At 36.7% G+C, this 21,257-nt stretch overlaps 1 protein-coding gene across 2 annotated transcripts in view; it reads left to right on the top strand.

Annotated features, from left to right (window-relative positions):
- The window catches only part of TMLHE (trimethyllysine hydroxylase, epsilon), a 120,446-nt gene that overhangs the window by 40,221 nt on the left and 58,968 nt on the right, over positions 1-21,257 (top strand). The window contains exon 2 of one of the 2 annotated variants that reach the window (XM_021708603.1): positions 12,473-12,654. The exons of the other annotated variant lie outside the window; for it this stretch is intronic. Within the exon in view, the coding sequence (XP_021564278.1) occupies positions 12,474-12,654 (181 nt within the window). The 5' untranslated portion in view covers position 12,473. The remainder of the gene's footprint in view (positions 1-12,472; positions 12,655-21,257) is intronic. 2 annotated transcript variants of the gene reach the window in all.

Below are 21,257 nucleotides of genomic sequence, written 5' to 3'. Positions count from 1 at the left end.
CCAGCCCCTCCCCTCTGCTCTCAGCGCAGGCTGATAGGGTTGCTTTCAGCATAGATCAGATGCCCCATAGACTACTATGGGAGAAGGGATGGATCAGATCCAGATGCACCCTACTCGCTGCTGCTGCTGCTATCAAGTTTCCTACTTAGATCTGACATGTCTGTGCCTGTTCCAGTGTGGGGGAGGGGCATCTGTCTCTCTGAGTCCAATGAGAGGATAGCCTCTGGATCCTAGGAAGGAGGCTGGGTGGAGTTGGGTGGGGCAATGCAGGTCTCTGCCAGGTCCCGGGACTGACAAGATGGTGCCCATTAGTGTCTCGTCACTGGCATTGGAGCTGTATTCCAGATCTTCATGACCTGCCTTCTCCATGCTTCCTCCTGCTCATGTCTGATCTGCTGCTGCAGGTGATGGTGTAGGCCAGGTGCCAGGTGGTGAGGGGTGGCTGTTCTCTGCTGTCTCCTCTCAAGAGAGCCCCAAGAACAGCCAATGATCCTGCATGCTGGTGGCTCCAATCTCAGGAAAGTGGGGGGTTGCAGTCACCTCCAGAGGAGAGCCCTGGGTGCATGAACCCTAGTCTCCCCTCAGACAAACTTCCACTCACCTACCAGCACACAACCACTCATGCAGAGAGTCTTTATGGACACTCACTTTTGTGAAGACTCTCACAATTGGTCCTGGTCCATCACCATCTTGCCCAGATGCTGGTTTATCATTTCTATCAGAGTAAAAACTGAAATTTTATATATTTGTTTACAAGGTACTACATAATCTGACCCACTCATTCCTACCTTCCTGACTTAATCGCCTATTATTCTACTCCTTGAATATTGAGCTCTAGCCACAATGGTTTCTTTTGCTGTTCTTTGTCCACAACAGATAAAATAACAGCTTAGAGCCTTTGAACTGGCTATCATCTCTGCCTAGTGTATTTTATCCCAGATATCCTCAGAACTAACTCCTCCTTTTATCAAATTCATTTTTCTCAATAAGACCTACCTTCACCACCAAGTTTAAAGATCCAGTCTCCAGTATACCCCTTTATCTTGATGTTTTTTTCACAGATTACTATATAATTTACTTACTATGTTTATCTTCAATCTACCTTCTCTCACTAGAAAATAAACTTCATTAAAGCAATAATTTTTGTTTACTTTGTTTACTGATATATTCCAAGTGCCTAAAAAGTATCTGGCACAAAGTCGACGCCCAATAAATATTTGTTCAGTTAATTGAATAACTAATTAATTAGTTATTAAGAGTGTCAGGAAAGGTTTCTTTGTGAATTGATATTTAATCTGAGACCCAAAGAATGAGTAGGAAAAATGAAGGGAAGAGCATGATAGGCAGAGAAGGTAATATACATGATAGCCCTAAGGTGGTGGTACAAAATATATGAGCTGATTATTTAAGGCCTTGAGTACTATTGTAAAGCGATCATTCAAACCTTTTGCCTCCCCTCAGGGAACTCACAGAAAATGGGGTGAGAAAAATAATTAAATAGATGATTATTATATATGTTGTAAGTGTACTAATAAGGGTATGCACAGAGAGCTGTGAAAACACTGAGTAGGCCACTACTAACTTCCTGAGAAAACTGGGAATATATTACAAGGAAGGTGACATTTGATCTAGATCTCAGGCAGGAGAGTGACATGATGAAAATGTTTTAAGAAGATTAATCTGGCAACAGTATGGAAAATGGATTGGAATATGGATGGACTGGAGGCAAGGAAACCATCTAGTTTATGGCAGTAGTCCAGGTATGAGGTGATGAAGGCATCTACAGGAATGGAAAGAGAAGGACAAATCTGAAAGACATTTGGAAGAAAAAAGTGACAGGAGCTAAATGCACACTTGGCTTTAAGCCTTTCAGGAGGTAATGCTTCTTCCTTAGTAATCATCATGAAAAGATTCAGATTGACCTATTATGTAATTGCCTACTCTGACTAGAATTTCTACCTATGGCTGTTCTCCAAAAGTTTCTGTTGTTTTGATTGATACTTGTTGGACCTTAATTTACATTAAGATGGCTTTAGACTCTAAAGGTTGGGAAGCTCTCAAAAAACATAATTTTGACTATGAAACAGCAAAATTATTCTATTAAAGGAGAGTAGAAGAAAACTATGGGGCCACATAGGAAGTTTTACAATGAGCTCATAGTTTTTTTTTTTTTAAAGATAATATATAAAAAAAGGCACAAAAGCAAGGATAAATATAACAGGTGGTATGTGCCTAAATGATTATTATTTGAAATGATAGGGCACAAAATCACCCCAGGTTTGTATGAATGCATACTGTAAAGACAGCAAGAACAACATTTTAACTGTGCTCTCAGAAAGAAAAAGTAAATGTGTCCTGGCATGGGTAAATTATAACTTAGATGATATTATTAAACTGGCTCTCAGTGATCAAAGAAATTAAGGAAAATAGTATGGGGAGATTTATGTAAATATATTACTGGATTTATGTAAATATATTACTGATTCTAACAAAGAAGAGGGGGAGTTGGCCGTGTACAGTGGCTCAAACTTGTAATCTCAGCACTTTGGGAGGCCAATGTGAGAGGATTGCCTGAGCCCAGGGGTTCGAGACCAGCCTGGGCAACTTGGTGAGATCGTGTCTCTACAGTATATCAAAAAATTAGCTGGGCATGGAAGCACGCACCTGTAGTTCCAATAATTTGGAAGGCTGAGGCAGAAGGATCGCCTGAGCCCAGCTGGTCGATGCTGGGGTGACTGTGAGTGTGCCACTGCACTCCAGCCTGGGCGACGGAGTGAGACTCCAACTCAAAAAAAAAAAAAAGAAAAGAAAGAAGGGGAAGTTTTCCATCTACTAACCAGTAAGCTAAATATCTCCTGGATTAACTTCTAGAACAGATTTAAAAACATACGAATACTTAGAAAATTACAAAATTGTCAACAAAGTTATTTAACACAAACCTAGTTTCCAGTACTGACAGGGTTATTAGAGATAGTTCATGGAAATATGGCATAGTTATATATGCTAAATGAATAAATGAAATTTCAGCAAGACTTTAACAAGTCTTTTATGACACCCTTCTGGATAATATGGGTTAGATAATTAATATAATTATGTACAAGGAGGGGACCCAAAAAAACCCCAAAAGTTTGTTTATAAAACATTGTATATTTATTCTTACATGTTTAAACTTCAGTTACCTTCAAAGTCCTGTTTGATGCAATACACCTCTCGAGACACTTTTCCACTGCTCAAAACAGTTTTTGTACTCATCAATTTTGATGCCTTTTAGTGCTTCTGCTGGTTTTTGTTTTACCACTTCCACATCAGCAAAACATTTCTCTTTGAGGACTTTTTTCATCCGAAGAAACAAAAATGTCGCTTGGGGTGGGATCACGTGAATAGGGATGGTGGGACACAGGGGTCATGCTATTTTTGGTCAAAAACTGCTTAACACTAAGCACAGTATTGGCAGGTGTATTGTCATAATGGAAGAACCAGTCACTTGTTTGCCACAACTTGGGATGTTTCTTCTGCAAATTTTTATGCAGTCTTCTCAAAACTTCCCAGTAAAAACTTTGATGAACCATTTGATCCGGAGGACCAAATTTCAAGTGTAGTATAAGGGCCCGCCCTCCAAAAGATAATTCTAGGTTTTTTGGAGGGTCCCCTTCATATTAATTAATTAAATTATCATATTCAAAGAGTGCTGATTAACAGATCATAGGCAAGGGAAGAATTTTTTTATAATCTGCTGTAAACTCTACCTTTGGCTTGACCTAGTCAATATTTTTATTCCTTACTTAATTGAAGATTTAAAGCAGACATCTTATCAGATTTAAAGAAGCTATGAAGCTAGAAAAAAAGTAATTCAATCCAATTCCCATAAATATTTGTATAGTTTTACTAAGTAACCATGCTAGATGTTAGGGTATTAAAATGAACAAACCATATAGATCTTTCTATTGAGGGATATATAGTATTGTTATGGAGAAAGACATATAAGAATATAAATTCGACATGATGTATTAAGAAAGAGACATAAAAGGAGTATTGTGAGAGAACAAAAGAAAACTACTAGTTTATTCTAGGAGTTTAGAGAAGACTTCTTAGACGAGATGATGTCTAGTCTGATTCCTGAAAGATGAATAAAAGACTGAGTAGGAAGGGCTTCCAATTTAAGGAAACAAAGATCATGAACATGAGTTTCTTCAAATAGGAAAGAGCATGGTGGATCTGAGGTTAGGCAATGAAGTACAAGGAGGTAAGTATCAGGAAATTAAGCTGAGAGGTAGCTTGGGACTGGGTAGTAGACGGTATTACATAACATAAGGACATTAGATTTTACCCTAAAGGCCCTAGGGATACATTCAAATGGAATAACACAGTGACATATCTATTTTAGCTCACTTTTCCTACAATGTGCAACATAGTTTGAAGAGAAAAGAGTGGCTATGGATAGATAAGTTAGGCAGCTATTGCAGTTGTTAAGTGAGAAATAATGGTGGGCCTGGGTTAGGATGGTATCATCCTAATATAATACAGTGAATCAAGTTTGAAAATCATTTAGGAGGTAAAAGTTACCATGACTTAATAATTGGCTATGAGAGAGAAATTTTAAAAATGAAGTGTCAAATTTGAAGCACTGATTTCTGGGTTATGCAACTGTTTGAATGATACTGGAATTTACTGTGAGGAAGGAAGAACTCTGGGAAGAGTCAGTTTAGGTGTAGGGGAAATCAGGATGTCATTAAGAGGTGCTTCATGAGAATAGGAATATGTATTTTGTTTGCTGATACATTTTCGGTAACTTAAACAGTGTCTGGCACCTCATATGTGTAAAGGTCTGATATATTTGTAACAGGAATCCTAGAAGAAGAGGAGTGAGAATGGTACAGAAGCAATATTTGAAGAGATAATGACAAAGAATTTTCCAAAAGTAACAAAAGCATTGCATTATTTTTCCTTTGCTGCGTATAGTGACAGAGTTAAACTTTAAACATATCAGTAATTATAGTAAATGTAAATAGACCAAGCACATCAATTAAATGACAAAGATTATTAGAATGGTTAAAAAACACAATCTATGTGTTGTTTATAAGAGACACATGTAAAATGTAGAGATATAGGAGGATGGAAGAAAACTGATGTAGTTATATTAATACCAGACAAAGTTGACTTTGAGGCAGGAATCTTTACAGAGAAATCTTTATAGAGATTTATTACAGGGGAAATCCACCAAGAAAACACAATTATCTAATTTGTATACATTTAACACTCAAAATAGGCAAAGCAAAAAATTGACAGATGTCCAAAAAATAAATTCACAATTATATCAGAGATCTTAACAGGTATCTGTCAGTAACTGATAGAACATCAGACAAAAAGGAAAACCAATAACTATATAGAAGAGTTTAACAACACTATAAACAAACTTAACCTAATTGACATATATAGACAACCACATGAAACAGTTGGAGAATACATATTGTTTTCTGCACACAGAAAAATACATTATGTGTTGATCTGTGAAGCAAATCTCAAAAACTTTTAATAATCACAGTTGCACTCAGTATTTTTTCTGCCTTAGTGACATCAAGTTAGAAGATAAGAAGGAAACTAGAAAATCCCCCTAAAATAAGTAGCATACTTTTAAATACCCTGTGGGTCAAATTTTAAAAATTGTAATGAAAAGTAGAAAATATTTTGAACTGACTAATAATTGGAAATATATAAAAACTCGGGGGATACTTTTAAGTCATTATTGTAAGGGAAATTTATAACCATAAAATATATATTCTACAAAAAAGGAAAGGCTAAAAATTAATGACTTATGAATCCTTCTCAGGGAATTGGAAAAACAATAGAAAATTAATTATAAAGAAGATAGAAGGAGGCAAATAAAGATAAGGACAGAATTTCCTGTTGGAAAGACATGGTGGATAGAGAGCATTATTGAAGCCAAAAGTTTCTTTTATGAAAAGACTAATTAAATTGGCAAATGTCACTAGAAATACTGATCAGAGAGAGAGAGAGAGAGAGAGAGAGGAGAGAGAATAAATAAATAACTAATTTTAGGAATGAGAAGGGAGATTTCACTGTATGCCATAAAACAGAAAAGTTACAAGTGGATACTATAAACAATTTTAAGTCAATGTATTGTATTTAAAAAGCAAATAGAATAAGCAAATTTCTAGAAAAATATAACTTACCAAAAAGACAAAAGACTTTTAAGGAAATCAAACCCTTCCCACAAGGAAAAGTGCAGGCTCAGATGTCTTCATTGGGTAATTCTACCAAAATTTAAGAAAGAATATTAATCTCACACAATGTTTTCCAGAGAACAGAAGAAAAAAAAGGGATGTCTTTCCAGCTTTTTTCATTAGGCTGAAATGGCCCTGTAACTAAAATCCTACAAGGATAATATAAGAAAGGAAAATTTGGGCCCGATTATATTCATCAGCATGGATGTAAAATTTCTAACAACATATTGTCCAGTAATGTATTAGAAGAGTAATATACCCTGCTGTAGTTGGGTTTATGCCAAAAATGCAAAGTTGGTTTGAATTTTGAAAGTGAATCAAACTTATTAACCACAGAAGCAAAATAAAAGACATGCAAAAAAAACCCATAAAATTCAGCATCCATTTATGAGAGAAAAAAATCTTTTAGAGATTAGAAATAAAAAGTAGCTTCTGATAACATATGTACAAAACGATCTACAACATATCAGACACAATATTCAACATTAAAAAGTACTAGATATGTAACAGAATATGGGTAAATGTGGGCCATAATCAGGGTAAATGTGAACCATAATCAAAATATGGGTAAATGTGGGCCATAATCAGGTGAGGGGAAATAGTCAATAATGGCAGAGTCATAGAAGACCCAGATATTGGCGTTTTCAGACAAGGACATTAAAGCAGTTATTGTAAATATGTTAGAGAACTCACAAGAAAGAATGAATGGAATGGATGAACAGATGGACAATTTTACAAGGCAAATGGAACTTCTAAATAAGAAACTACTAGAACTGAAGAGTAAAATATATAAAATGAAAAATTATTTGGCTCACTTTAACTATAAACTAAAAACAGAATAAGAGTGGAATCAGTAAATAGAAAATATTAAAATTAAAGAATGGAAAAAATAAGATGAAAAATAATAACAAGGTGTAAGAGAAATGTGATATATGATAAATGAATAGAGACAGAGACAGAAGTAACACTTCCTAACTTATCTTCTGAAACCAGCACAAATCTGATAAAATACCTGATAAAGACATCACATACAAAAAAATGCAGATTATGTATTCTTCATGGATCTAGATGTAAAATGCTATGACAAAATTTCAGCATATTTAATCCAACAATATATAAAAAGCATAATATATCCTAATCAAGTGGAGTTTATTCCCAAAATGCAAGGTTGATTTAACATAGGAAATCAATCAGTATAATTACATTATAATAAAACAGAAAACCATACAACAGTTTCAATAAATGCAGAAAGTACATCTGATAAAATTCAATGCTTATTCCTAATAAATATTTTCAGAAAACTAGGACCTGAAAGTAACTTCCCCAACCTGACAAAGGTCACTGATAACAGCTAAGAACAAAACATGACTAACATCATACTTAATCATGGAACATTGAATGTTTTCCCCTAAGATCAAGAGCAAGGCAAGGATGTCCATGTTCACTTCTCCTATTTAGTATTATACTTGAAATCCTAACTAATGAATAAGGCAAAGGAAGACGTAGAACTGTCTTTATTTGTAAATGACATCTCTTATTTAAAAATTCTAAGAAATCACCAAAACAGTAAGTGGAAGTAATAAGTGATTTTACTAAGGTCACAAGATTCAAGGTCAAAATACAAAAGTCAATTGTATTTGTATACACTGGTAACAAACAATTGCAAATTGGAGTTTTAAAATGCTGCTTATGATAACATCAAAAAATCAATTACTTAGGAATAAACTTAATGGAAGATGTGCAAGACTTCTACACTTGGTATTATCAGACTTTTAAATTCTTGCTAATCAAAGGGGTATAAAATGATATCTAATTGTGGCTAGATTAAATTTCTTGAATCATTAATAATGTTGACCATTTCTTCATAAATGAATTAACCATATGGGTTTTCTCTTCTTAGAAATGTCTATTCATTTTGTTTCCTTGCATATTGTTTGCTTTTCTTGTAGATGTGTAGAATGCCTTTAAATATTTTTTATATGAATTCTTTGTCAGTTGTATAAATTTCAGTTACCTCTTTCCAGTTTGTAAATCGTTTGGACTGATTTTTATAAATTAAGACTGGTAACATTTGAGTACTACAATTAGGGTAAGTGGGGGAGGAGATGTTTTCTCTTCATTTTCTAGCCTTCTCTATGGTTTGAATACTAAATACATGTCTATTTTTGTGTGTATATGGCGGGTGCGGAAATTTCAGTAGTATGTGCCATTGTATCTGCTAAGCCTCATCAACAGTTTCCTTGATGGAATGGAAATGGCAAATAATGAGGGAAGGAGGCTTTCACTTTTTATTTTATATATTTCTGGGTTTTGTAAATTATTTTTCTTTCCCCTCCTTTTTTTTTTACAGTAAGCAAGGTGTTTTTGTTTGTTTGTTGTAAATATGAAGCAATGAGACACTTCTTCCGAGAACACTGGTTGAGTACTTTCTCCTTTGCACTTTCCTCTGTATTTTGTGCATTAAACTATTATAGGTAGTAGAAATTATCACCCTATACTTGTCTTTCTTCCCTACTATATTGTGGGCCTCTTGAATGATGGTTGGGGTTACTGACTTATTTATCTATGTATTCTCAATACTTAATAAAGTACTTATTATACATATATGTAATAATATTTATTGGGTAAAATAATGAAGAAATGAATAATTATACTTGCTTAAGAGTAGATTTTGAGGGGAGTTATTCAATGTAGTGGGAGAACAGTATTTGATTAAGAATTGAGTATTAGACCAGAGGTTGGATTTTGTTTTTTCTTTAAAAGGCCAGATAGCAAATGTAGACTTTTATAGACCATGTGTGGTCCTGGTCTCTTACTCTTTTGTTTTTCTTACAATCCTTAAGAAATATAAGATTGCCGGGCCCGGTGGCTCAGCCTGTAATCCCGAGCCTTTGAGAAGCTGAGGTGAGTGGATTGCCTGAGCCCACGGGTTCGAGACCCGCCTGGGCAACTTAGCGAGACCTCATCTCTACAATAAATAAAAAAAATTAGCTGGGCATGGTGGTGCGTGCCTGTAGTTCCAGCTACTCGGAAGGCTGAGGCGGAAGGATCGCTGGAGCCCAGCAGGTAGAGGCTGCTGTGGCCGGGAGCAGCCACTGCACTCCAGTCTGGGTGACAGAGTGAGACTCCAACTCAAAAAATATATATATATAATTTTTCTTAACTTGTAGGCCATAGATTAACAGCTTCTATCTTAGACAGTACCTACAGGTAGGAGGTTGAAAAACAAGAGACAGTGAAGATACCCGCAGAGGCCTTTCTATGTTCTCCTGCTTGCCCTCAGTCATAAACTCTCAATAAATTTGTCTTTAGCCCTCAGGTTCGTAGCCTGTAATTATGGAATGTTCCAAGTCATTAGTAAATTCTGTCTCTAGCTATGGCCTTTGTGTTTGTTACTGGTTTCATCCCATATCAACATGAAATTCAGTCCTTTCATCAACTTACACCTCACACACATGCACATTTGCATGTGCAATACACACATGCACATAGGTCCACTCAAAATAAGTATTTTGTGAGTTTAGTTACTTTACTGCATATTTAAGGAGTAATTGAGAAAATTCACATTAAGAACAGTTACTTGGCTTTATTACTCTTCTCCCACAGGACAAATTAATTTCATTTAAGATCTTATGCAAGTGGAATTGTTTCACTAATTTTTTTGAAACTGTGCCCCCCAGAGTCACCAACTCCAAGCATATTTATTAAAACACTCTATCCAACAGATAAAATTTATCCCTAACAATAGTCATAAATAATGATGATGATAGTAATAGCAACTGACACATATATCAGGCATAGTATGGGGCATACAATTCTAAGTACTTTAGTCCTCACAGTAAATCCATGAGATAAATACTATTTTTTTTTTTTGAGTACAAGCAATAGAAGTTTATTCAAATTTTCTTTTTTTTTTTTTCATTAATCAGTATTTTTTATTATGGTTTTGTGGGGTACAGTTAAGGGTAGGTGTACAATGACGTTTCATTCAGGCACCCTGTAGATAAGAAGTGTTTTCCCATCCCCCGACAGATATTTGCTACTGTTAATCCCATCCCCCTCCCCCCCATTGTTTCCCAGTACCATCCGTCATTTTCTCATAGTATTGCATTGGATGTTCAAGGTCCATTATATGAGTGAGAACATGTGATATTCGGATCTTTGTTTTTGTGAGAGGTCACTCAGTATTATAGACTCTAGTTCCATCCAGGTTGCAGCGAAATTCATGATTTTGTTCTTTTTTATGGCTGCGTAGTATTCCATCGTGTATATGTACCACATTTTTTTAATCCAGTCCTCTTTTGATGGGCAGCATGGTTGTTTCCAGGTTCTTGCTATTGTGAACAATGCTGCGATAAACATATGTGTGCAGGTATCTTTTTTATAGAGTGATTTGTGTTCTTCAGGGTATATTCCCAGTAGGGGGATTGCAGGGTCATATGGAAGGTCAATTTTTAGAGCTTTTAGGAATTGCCACACTGCTTTCCACAGAGGTTGCACTAGTTTACACTCCCACCAACAGTGTAGAAGTGTTCCCTTTTCACCACACCCTCTCCAGCAGCTGTTAGATAAATACTATTATTATCCTCATTTTACAAAGGAGGAAATAGTCACTGAGGGTTTAAGCAACTCTCCTGCAGTCACATATATTCAATGGAGAGGAAAGTTTCAAGCCATTAGGGTGAGGATGATCCAAAGTGTCATAAGCAGAGAGTCTCAGAAGGATGAGACTTGAAAAACAATCCTTATGCAGTCATGGATTACTTAACAACTGGGATACATTTTGAGAAATGTGTTGTTAGTCAATATCATGATTGTGTGAACATGACAGAGTATACCTATGACAGGCCTAGGTGGTATAGCCTACTACTCACCTATGCTATATGGTGGAGTCTATTTCTTGTTGGGAGCCGGCCACGGAGGCCCACCTGAACGTTAGGGATCAAGGTGGGCCATGGACCCCGAGACCACTAGGATGTGTTTGGGAGCTGTTGACCCCATTCCGTTCTCCCTTTTTCATTTTAGCCAAAAGGATCTCTGCCTTCCTAAGCTGAAGTCTCTGTGACTGTAACAGGCATGGCTTACTCTAGAAACTCATTATTCCTATTTCCCATGAACTGCGGTTTTGGCCTAGGTATTAGATATAATTCAGACTCAGGTCACATTTGCGAGCCTTCTATACAGTGCAAGCTTCTTTATAAGATTTAAAAGTATATTTGTAAAATTAGTATATACATATGGAGAGCTGCTTCCAGCTTTAGATGGTATAGATGATTATCTAGAGTTACCAGAAATGGCCCAGCACGAACTTTGGACTGGGCCACATTCCTAAGGGCCCAGCGTGTACTTTGGACTGGGCTGCATTCTTTTAAACCAGTTTTTAGCTATAGTTAGTGTAGGGCTTTTCTACTTATTATAGAAATTTAATTTATTTTATTCGTGGAAAGTATTGTAGAATGAGTTATGCTACATCAGTGAATTATGTTAGTTCAAGCATGATCAAACATGATATTTTGAGGTTTAATAAGAATACAGCTAACTTTAGAAATTTCAGTGATAAAAGGCTTATGGTTCGTCCCATTAAATGGCGTCTGCACTAGACAGAGTCCAGTCTCTTTCATTCTCCCCTCTTTCTTTCTTTTAATATCTATCCCTACAGAATCGCTGATGCCACCACACCTCCCGAGGGACCCCTTAAATCTCTCTGCAGGGGCTGGCCCCCTGCAATTTCTCCTGGGCTACAAACCTGTGCAGCATTTTACTGTACTGAATACCATAAGCAACTGTGACACAATGGTATTTGTGTATCTAAATACACCTAAAGATAGAAAAGATTATGCATTGTGCTATGTTACAATGTCACTAAGCAATAGAAATGTTTTAGCACCATTATAATCTTTTGGAACCACCATCATATATATATATTATGCAGCACATGACAGTTACATATTTGGAAGGTTAAGATTAGTGAATTTTTTAAAGAACTGCTTCAGTTAAGTATTGGGGCTGAGACAGTATTTCAAGGCATAAAATGAGAGTGGTTGGCAAGAAAATGTAAATAATGATGATAGATCAGAATTTCTCCTTAGTTTAATCCTCTGTAGTTGAAATAATTAAATCTATTATTTTGCTTAGTTATATCTGCAGTGTTTTGCCTGTAGCCTCATAAAAGTTTTTTTTTTAAGTTGTTTTACATTATTACTTTCTCTTGTTATTGTGCAATCTTCTAGGATGTGGTACCACAGGTTGTCCTACTTAAAAAGCAGGCTTCAGGACTTGCTGAAGGGAGGAGTCATATGTCAGGCCCTTCAATGGCCCAGCATCAAAAGCTTACTTCCTTTACCTGTCCATTGGAACCATACTGCCTCCAACACTGTGAATTGTGCTTGGCAGCAACATGAAGACCATTTTGGTAAGAGACGTATGGGGACAGACACTTTTTAAAAATTGTGGTAAGAAGTGTTCCCTTTGGCAGCACATCAGCACATATACCAAAAATTGCAATGATAAAATTGTAGTAAGAAAACACATAGTATAAAATTTACTACTGTAACCATTTTAAGTGTACAATTCAGTAGTGTTAAGAGTATTCACATAGTTATGCAATGGCAAATACATTGCACATAGTATATAATTTGCCACTGTCACGATTTTAAGTGTACACTTTAGCAAGTAAGATTACTCACATTTTTATGCAATGACAAATACATTTTGTATGATGTGAAAAATACTTTTTGTGGAGTTGAGAGGACCTCTAGCCATTTATTTCCAAGATTATTTTAGAAGTTGGGAGAAAGACAAAAATAGCACAGGGTAGCAGTGAAATCCCATCCCAATTAGGGGAAAGAAACTCTGCCTTGCTCCAGTCCTACTCCATTTCCCTGTCTTACTTAAGGGGAGAAAAAAAAGAGAAAGAAAAGAAAACCTTAATATACAGGGAAGAGGATTTCAAAGACAGACTAGGAATGTTAAAACCATAGATGGTGGGGAAGGAGGAGCATTACTCTTGTGTTTGAGTTTTCTAGGGCAACCTTAACAAATTATGCAAATGAGGTGATTTATAACAACATAAATTTATTCTCTCATAGTTCTGGGGGCTAGGAGTTTCTAGTTTCTCATGGTTGCCAGCAAGCATTGGCATTACTTTGCTTGTGACAACATCATTCCAGTCTCTGCCTCCATCTTCACATAGCTTTCTTCATTGTGTCTCCTCTGTGTCTTCAAATCTCTCTCTCCTTATAAAGATTCTATTCACCGGATTTGGAGCCCACTCTATTTCAGTGTGATCTCATTTTAACTTGATGACATCTGCAAAGACTGTATTTCCAACTAAGGTCACATTCACAGGTACCAGGGGCAACATATACTTTTAGGGGATACAGTTCAATCCACCACACCTTGGAAGAGAGAAAAAAATGGAAAAGTCACATTCCCAAGATACGAGCCACTGTACACTCCAAAGACTGAGACTTAAGATTGTAGAATGTCATCCTCCTCCACACGCTACAACAAGACAAGAAATCTCCAGTTAAAATAACAGAGCATCACAGCTGGGAGAGATGCAAGACATAGACTGTCTCTGAGGTACAACACAAAGGAAAAGACTAAGGCCAAGAAAGGAGACAAAAACAAGATCACTAGAGGAATTTAATGCCTCCAATACTCATAGAGATAACAAAAAAATCAAACACAGCCTAACTCCTGGGCAGATTAATATCAGTACTCATAGTAAAGTCCTGTTTACCTCAGTAGGTACTGCTCTATACAATATGTCTGAATTCCAACAGTAGCAAAATTATAAAATATGCTAAGGCAAGAAATAACACAATTTGAAGTGACAAAGTAAAATCAGAACTAGGTTTACATATGGAATAGTGTTGAAATTATCAGTCAGAATTTTAGGATTTTTTTCTATTTCTATGAAAAATATCATGCCATTGAGATTTTCGTAGGGATTGCATTGAATCTATAGATCACTTTGAACAGTATGGACATTATAATAGTATTCTTCCAATCCATGAACATGGAATGTCTTTCTGTTTATTTCTTTTCTCAACTTTTTATCAATGTTTTATACGTTTGAATGTAGAGATCTTTCACCTCCTTGGTTAATATTCCTAAGATTTTTTTGGTAATTATTCTAAATAGGATTTTTCTTGATTTCATTTTAGGATTGTTTATTGTGTTTGTAATACTGATTTTTGCATGTTGATTTTACTGAATTTGTTTATTCTAACAGGTTTTTGGTGAAATCTTTAGAGTTTTATATATATAAGATCATGTCATCAGCAAACAGAGACAATTTCATCTCTTTCTTTCCTATTTGGATGCCTTTTATTTCTTTTTCTTGCCTAATTATTCTGGCTAGGACTTCCAGCATGATGTTGAATAAGGGTGGCAAGAGTCATCATCCTTGTCTTGTTTCTCATCTGGAAAGAAAAATTTTCAACTTAAGATTCTGGATAGTTACACGATGGAATATTACACAGCCATAAAGAAAGACAAAATTATGAACTTTGCAGCAACTTGGATGGATTTAGAGACGATCATACTCAGTGACCTATCACAGAAACAAAGTACCATATGTTCTCACTCATAAGTGGACCCTGAACAATTATCATAATACTATAAGAAAGTGATTGGTAGTAGTAGGAAACTGCCGGGGAGGGGTCACACAACATCAATAAGGGTATATCATATCAAACCAAGTGAAGTAGGGACCAAAGTAAGGCCCAAACTTTACCTGTACAATGACCATTTGTATACCTAACCCTGAATTGTACTCATCTTTAAAAATTTTTTTTAAAGATTCTGGATAGCTAAAGCAATCTTGAGAAGAACAAGAAGCTGGAGGCATCACACTACCTGATTTCAAATTATATTACAAAGCAATGATAATCAAACAGCACAATACTAGCATAAAAATAGACTCAATGACCAATGGAACAAAATACAGAGCCCCAAAATGAACCACGCATTTATGGTCAATTGATTTTTGACAAAGGTGCCAAGAACACACAATAGGAAAAGGACAGTTTCTTCAACAGTGTTGAGACAACTGAATATTCACTTGCAGACGAATAGAATTGGACCCTTATCTCATTTCATATACAAAAATCAACTCAAAATGGATTACAGATTAACATAAGACCTGAAACTGTAAAACTAATTGAACAAAATTTAGGGGAAAGCATTCAAGACGTTGGTCTGGGCAATTATTATTTTTTTTATTTGACCACAAAAGCACAGACAACAAAAGCAAAAATAGATAGGATTGTATCAAACTAAAAAACTTCTGCACAGCAAAGGAAATAATTAACAGAATAAAGAAACAACCTAAAGATTGGAAGAAAATATTTGCAAACTATACATCTAATAAGGGGTTAATACCCTCTATATATAAGGAACTCAACGCAATAGTAAGAAAGTAATAACCCAATTTTAAAATGGGCAATGAACTTCAATAGATATTTTTAAAAGAAGAGATACCAATGGCCAATGGATATATGAGAAAATGTTCAACATTAGTAATCATCAGGAAAATGCAAATTACAACCACATGAGATATCATCTTACACTTGTTAGAATGGCTATCATGAAAAAGAAAAAAAAAGTTAAGTATTGGTGAGGATGTGGAGAAAGGGAATCCTGTATACTTACCATCAGTGAAAGTGCATATTTGTATGGGCACTATGCAAAACAATATAGAGATTCCTCAAAAAATTAAAAATAGAACTACCATATGAAATGAGATGAGTAAGTCAAAGAGTTTTCTTCACTCCCATGTTTATCACAGCATTATTTACAATAGCCAAGATATGGAATCAACCTATGTGTCCATCATTGTATGAATGGATAAAAAAAAGTATGCATCTACAATAGAATACTATTCCACATTATACAAAAAAAAGTCTTGTCATTTGAGAGAACATGGATGAACCTGGAGAGCATTATGCTTAGAGAAATAAACCAGGCACAAAAAAGACAAAATATTACATAATCTCACTCATATGTGAAATCTAAAAAACCTCAAACTCATAGAAGTAGAGAATAGAATGATGGTTACCAGAGGCTGGGGAGGGGGGAATGGAGAGGTATTGGACAAAGGGTACTATTTTCTGTTAGATTAGAGGAATAAGTTCCAGAGATGTATTGTTCAATATGGTGACTATAGTTAATAATAATATAGTATATATTCCAAATTCCTAAGAGAGTAGATTTCAAATATTCTCACCACAGAAACGATAAGTATGTGAGGTGATGGCTATGTTAAATAGCTTGATTTAATAATTCCACAATGCATACATATATGAAAATATTGTATTATGCCTTATAAGTATAAACAATTTAAAATGACTATTGTTGAGGTTGGTTGGGAAGATGGCAGCTGAGCCAGTCAGACTGTGCAAGTCCCTGTGTGAACGAGTGTATGAAAAATTTTGTGTAGGTGCTAGTGAGCAAGTAGGCGTGTGAGTGACTGAGTGAGGGTTAGGGAGTTAGTGGCCAGGTCTCTCCTGGTACAGCAACTGGTACCACAAATGCTGGGCTTGGACCCTAGTGACTCCTGGGATGCAGAAGCCGAATGCCATTATCTTTTTCTTTTTTTTTTTCCTTCTTTCTTTTGTTTTAATCAACAAACCCTCCCTGGGAAGAAAATGCTGGGAGAGATTGACTAAGTGCGGGTTCATGAGCAAGTGGCCAGGTCCTTGGTGCAACAGCTGGTGCTGCAGCTTCTCTGCTTCATCCCTGGTGCTTCTCAGGTTGCAGAAGCTGAGTGACACTTTTTTAAAATCGACAAAAGTTTTTCTGCCAAAAAGCGGCAGGGAGTAACCATTGCCCCAGGCTCTCCCTGACCATTGCAGCAGGAGAGAGACTGCTGGCTCCTGGCTTTGCCTCACCACTTCAGCACCTGTCAGGGCACTGGCAGTAGGGACTGTGGAGGGAGTCCAGAGGCAAAGTTCCATGAAAGAGGACAAGAGAGGCACCCACCACTATCTTAAGGCGGGGCAAGAAAGTGCTCTGACTTGCTCACCATGGAGCAACAGACCTATCTCTGTGACTGGTGGATCAACTACTGAGGGCTTGATTGTGGCCCAGAGGGAATATCCTAAAAGCACAAACTTCAGAGGGACCTGACAAGTGCCGAGTCCCAGGCGCTGCACCCCCTACCCTGATCCAGCCACAGAACAATGTGTGTGGCCAGGAAAGGATAAGGAAGGACTCCAAAGAGATCAGTGGTGAGTCTGGGGCTAACCCAAACCCCCTCCTCCCCAGCAATCCTCTCGACGTCAGACCAGCTGGGTCACAACTGAGAGGGACAAACCCAGGCAGAGCCTGGACGTCGCAATAGGAGAACTCCATTCCAGGTTAGGCCTGGCTGGGGCACCCCCCATGAGTACATACCTGGGGAAGAGACAATCCCACACCTCCTTAGCAGAGGAGATCTCCCTGATAATACAAGAGTGGGAGGGAAGGACTGCAGCCCCACCCACCTCCACTGCCCTTCCTCCTTCCCTGTTTCAGACACTGAGGAGAGAGTGAAAGAGGTGGAAGCTCTGCAGGAGATAGCAGATCAGACGAGAGGAACAACTACAGAGCCTGCCACAAGAGGGCAGGATTTTTTTTTAATTTTTTGACTGTTAGTTGATCTATTTTTTAAATATTATTCCTTTGTGCATGAATGTGTATGTGAGGGTTTGATCTGCATTCCCCTCAAAATTTTTTCTTTTCTTTTTCTGTTTCTTTTTTTATTTCTCATTTTCTGTTTATGTATGTATGTGAATGATTGAGTGTTCATCTTTCAATTTGGTTTGGCTGTTGTTGTTGGTTAGTTTTTGCTCTTTTGTTCCGAGTTTTTTAATTTTAATTTTTTATAGTTTAAGGTGTGTGTCAATATATGCGTGAGGGTTCGACCTGAATTCCTTCCCCCACCATCTTTCTGTTTTTCTTCTATATTCACTTTGTGCTAGGCGTGTGTGTGTGTGTGTGTTTAGTTTTCTTGGTTTTTTGTTGTTTGTTTTGTTTCACTTTGTTGTTATTCCAGTTTGTTTTGGGGTGTGAGTGTATGTCTGGGTGTGTGTGTGTGTGTGTGTGTGTGTGTGTGTGTGTGTGTGTTTTCAGTTGTTTTTTGCATTGGTTTCAGCTTTGCATCATCATATAGAGTAGTGGTGGGGAGTGTGTCTCAGGGAACACATACCACAATAAGTGAACATTGTAATTTGCAAGTATTTTCTGAATCCTAGTGCCCCATCCCCTACTTTATTCAAATGTCAAAAACTACAAGAGACAGCAAAGCTTCCCATCTACCATCCCATTTCAAAATAGAACACATGTAGATCCCAGATCAGGGAAGAATAGAAGACTGAGCAAACATCAGAAGGGAAAGCCTCTCCCACTGATGCCAAATAATAGAATTAAAGAGAAAACAAGAGATCTGTCACGAATAGTGAAAAACCAAAGGAAGACCTCAGGCAATTTCAATTGTACCAAAGACAAAACTGAAAAATCAGACCTTGGTGCCCAAACAATGGAAGTAACCAATGACTGGCCCCAGAATATGACAGGGATTAGGGAATGGATGAAAAGGGTGAATAAGACTCAAGAAAGACAAGATGCAACACTGAAAGAACTTGTAACAGAGATTCTGGCAATAAAAAATTTCACCCAGGAAATAACAAGATGACAAGCATGGAAAGCAGAATTAATCTAGCCAAAGAAAGAATCTCAGATCTTAAAGACCAGAACATGGAATTAGCCCGATCTGTAAAAAACATAGAAAGAAAACTCAGAAAGAAAAGACAAAGCCTAGAAGAAATGTGTGATTATATCAAAAGACTGAACCTATGCCTGATTGGTATCCCAGAAGAAGAAAGGGAAATGGAGAACACCTTGGAGCAAGTACTCCAGGAGATAATCCAAGAAAACTTTCCCCATCTCACCAGAGATGTGACCAGCCCAGCATATAGATACAGAGAACCCCCATGAGACATCAAATGAGAAGATCAACCCCTAGGCACATAGTAATTCGCCTATACAAAGTAGACACAAAAGAAAAAATCTTAAAGGCAGCAAGAGAGAAAGGTCAGACTACCTACCAGGGAAAACCAATCAGAATAGCAGTAGACCTATTGGCAGAAGCACTAAAAACAAGAAGAGATTAGAGCCCTATATTCAAAGTCCTCAAAGATAAACAATTTCAATGAAGAATTTCCTATCCAGCCAAGATCAGCTTCATCAGTGATGGAGAATTAAAATCCTTCCCAGACATCCAACTCCTAAGAGGTTATGCAGCTTCCAGACCAACTCTACAGGAGACACTTTAAAAAGGCATTAAGCACAGAAGAAAGAAAAATAAGATTGACCACACACTTCCCAAAAGAACAGCAGAGCACAGAATCAACAGAGAATACAGTGCAACAAGAAACTTGAAAACACACACACATCAACCCCAAAGCCAAAAGAAAAGAAGCAAACAAAGAAAAAACTTTATAATAACTTCATGACAGCTATAAACAATCACATTTCAATAATCAGCCTGAATATGAATGGACTAAATGGACCGCTGAAAAGACACAGAATGGCAAACTGGATAAGAAACCATGACCCAATTATTTGCTGCATCCAGGAGACTCAACTCACACAAGGGATGCACACAGACTCAAAGTTAAAGGATGAAAAATGAGTTTCCAGGCAAATGGATCACAAAATAAGGTAGGAGTTGCGACCTTGATATCAGACAAAACAACCTTTAAGCTATCAAAAATTAAAAGAGATGCAAAAGGACACTACATAATGATAAAAGGTTCAATCCATCAACAAGAAATATCCATCCTGAACATAAATGCACCCAACACAGGCACACCAGCATTTATAAAGCAATTATAAGTAAACTAAAAAAAAGATATTGACGCTAACACTATTATAGTAGGGGACTTGAATACGCCACTAACAGTCCTAGATAGATCATCGAGGCTAAAAATCAACAAGGAGATCCAGAACCTAAACTTGATACTTGACCAAATGGTCTTAGTAGATACCTACAGATTATTCCACCCAACAACCACAAAATATACATTCTACTCATCACCACATGGAACGTACTTCAAGATCAATCACATTCTTGTCCATAAATCAAACATTAACAAATTCCACAAGGTTGAAATCTTGTGGTCTCTCAGACCACAGTGGAATAGAAATAAATGTCAACACCAAGAGCATTTCCCCAAAGCCCACAAAGGCATGGACACTAAACAGCATGATGCTGAACAACCACTGGGTCAACACTGAGAGCAAAGCAGAAATTAAAAGATTCCTGGAAACAAATGAAAATGAAGGAACATCTTACTAAAACCTCTGAGATGCTATGAAAGCAGTTCTCAGAGGGGAATTTATATCTCTACAAGCACACCTCTAGAAAATGGAAAGATCACAAGTGGAGAGCCTAACAAATCACCTAAGGGAGCTGGAATGAAAAGACCACAAAACCTCAACTTTAGCAGAAGAATCCAAATTACCAAAATAAGAGCCCAAATATGGGACATAGAACACAAAAATATCATAGAAAACATCAACAAAACAAAAAGCTGGTTCTTTGAAAGAAATTAACAAGATGTACCCCTAGCCAGAATGACCGAGAAAAAGTCCAAATAAACACAATCAGAAATACAAAAGATCAAATCACAACTGACCCCGAAGAAGTACAAAAGATTATCAGAGATTACTATGTACACCTATATGGAAGCAAACTTGATAACCTAAATAAAATGGAGGACTTTCTGACATCACACAACCTTCCCACATTGAAACAAGATGACATTAAGACACTAAATAGACCAATAACAACCCAGGAAATTGACTCTGTCAATACGAAACTACCTGTAAAAAAAAAAACACCCTGGATCGGATGGCTTTCCAGCAGAATTCTACAAAACATACAAGGAGGAACTGATACCAATCCTATTGAAAGTATTCCAGACAATTGAGAAAGCTGGAATTCTTCCCAAATCATTTTACGAA

Source organism: Carlito syrichta, unplaced genomic scaffold, assembly GCF_000164805.1.
Source record: "Carlito syrichta isolate Samal-C Ts95f unplaced genomic scaffold, Tarsius_syrichta-2.0.1 Scaffold62547, whole genome shotgun sequence".
NCBI lineage: Eukaryota > Metazoa > Chordata > Mammalia > Primates > Tarsiidae > Carlito > Carlito syrichta.
This window is presented reverse-complemented; position numbering and strand designations above follow the sequence as displayed.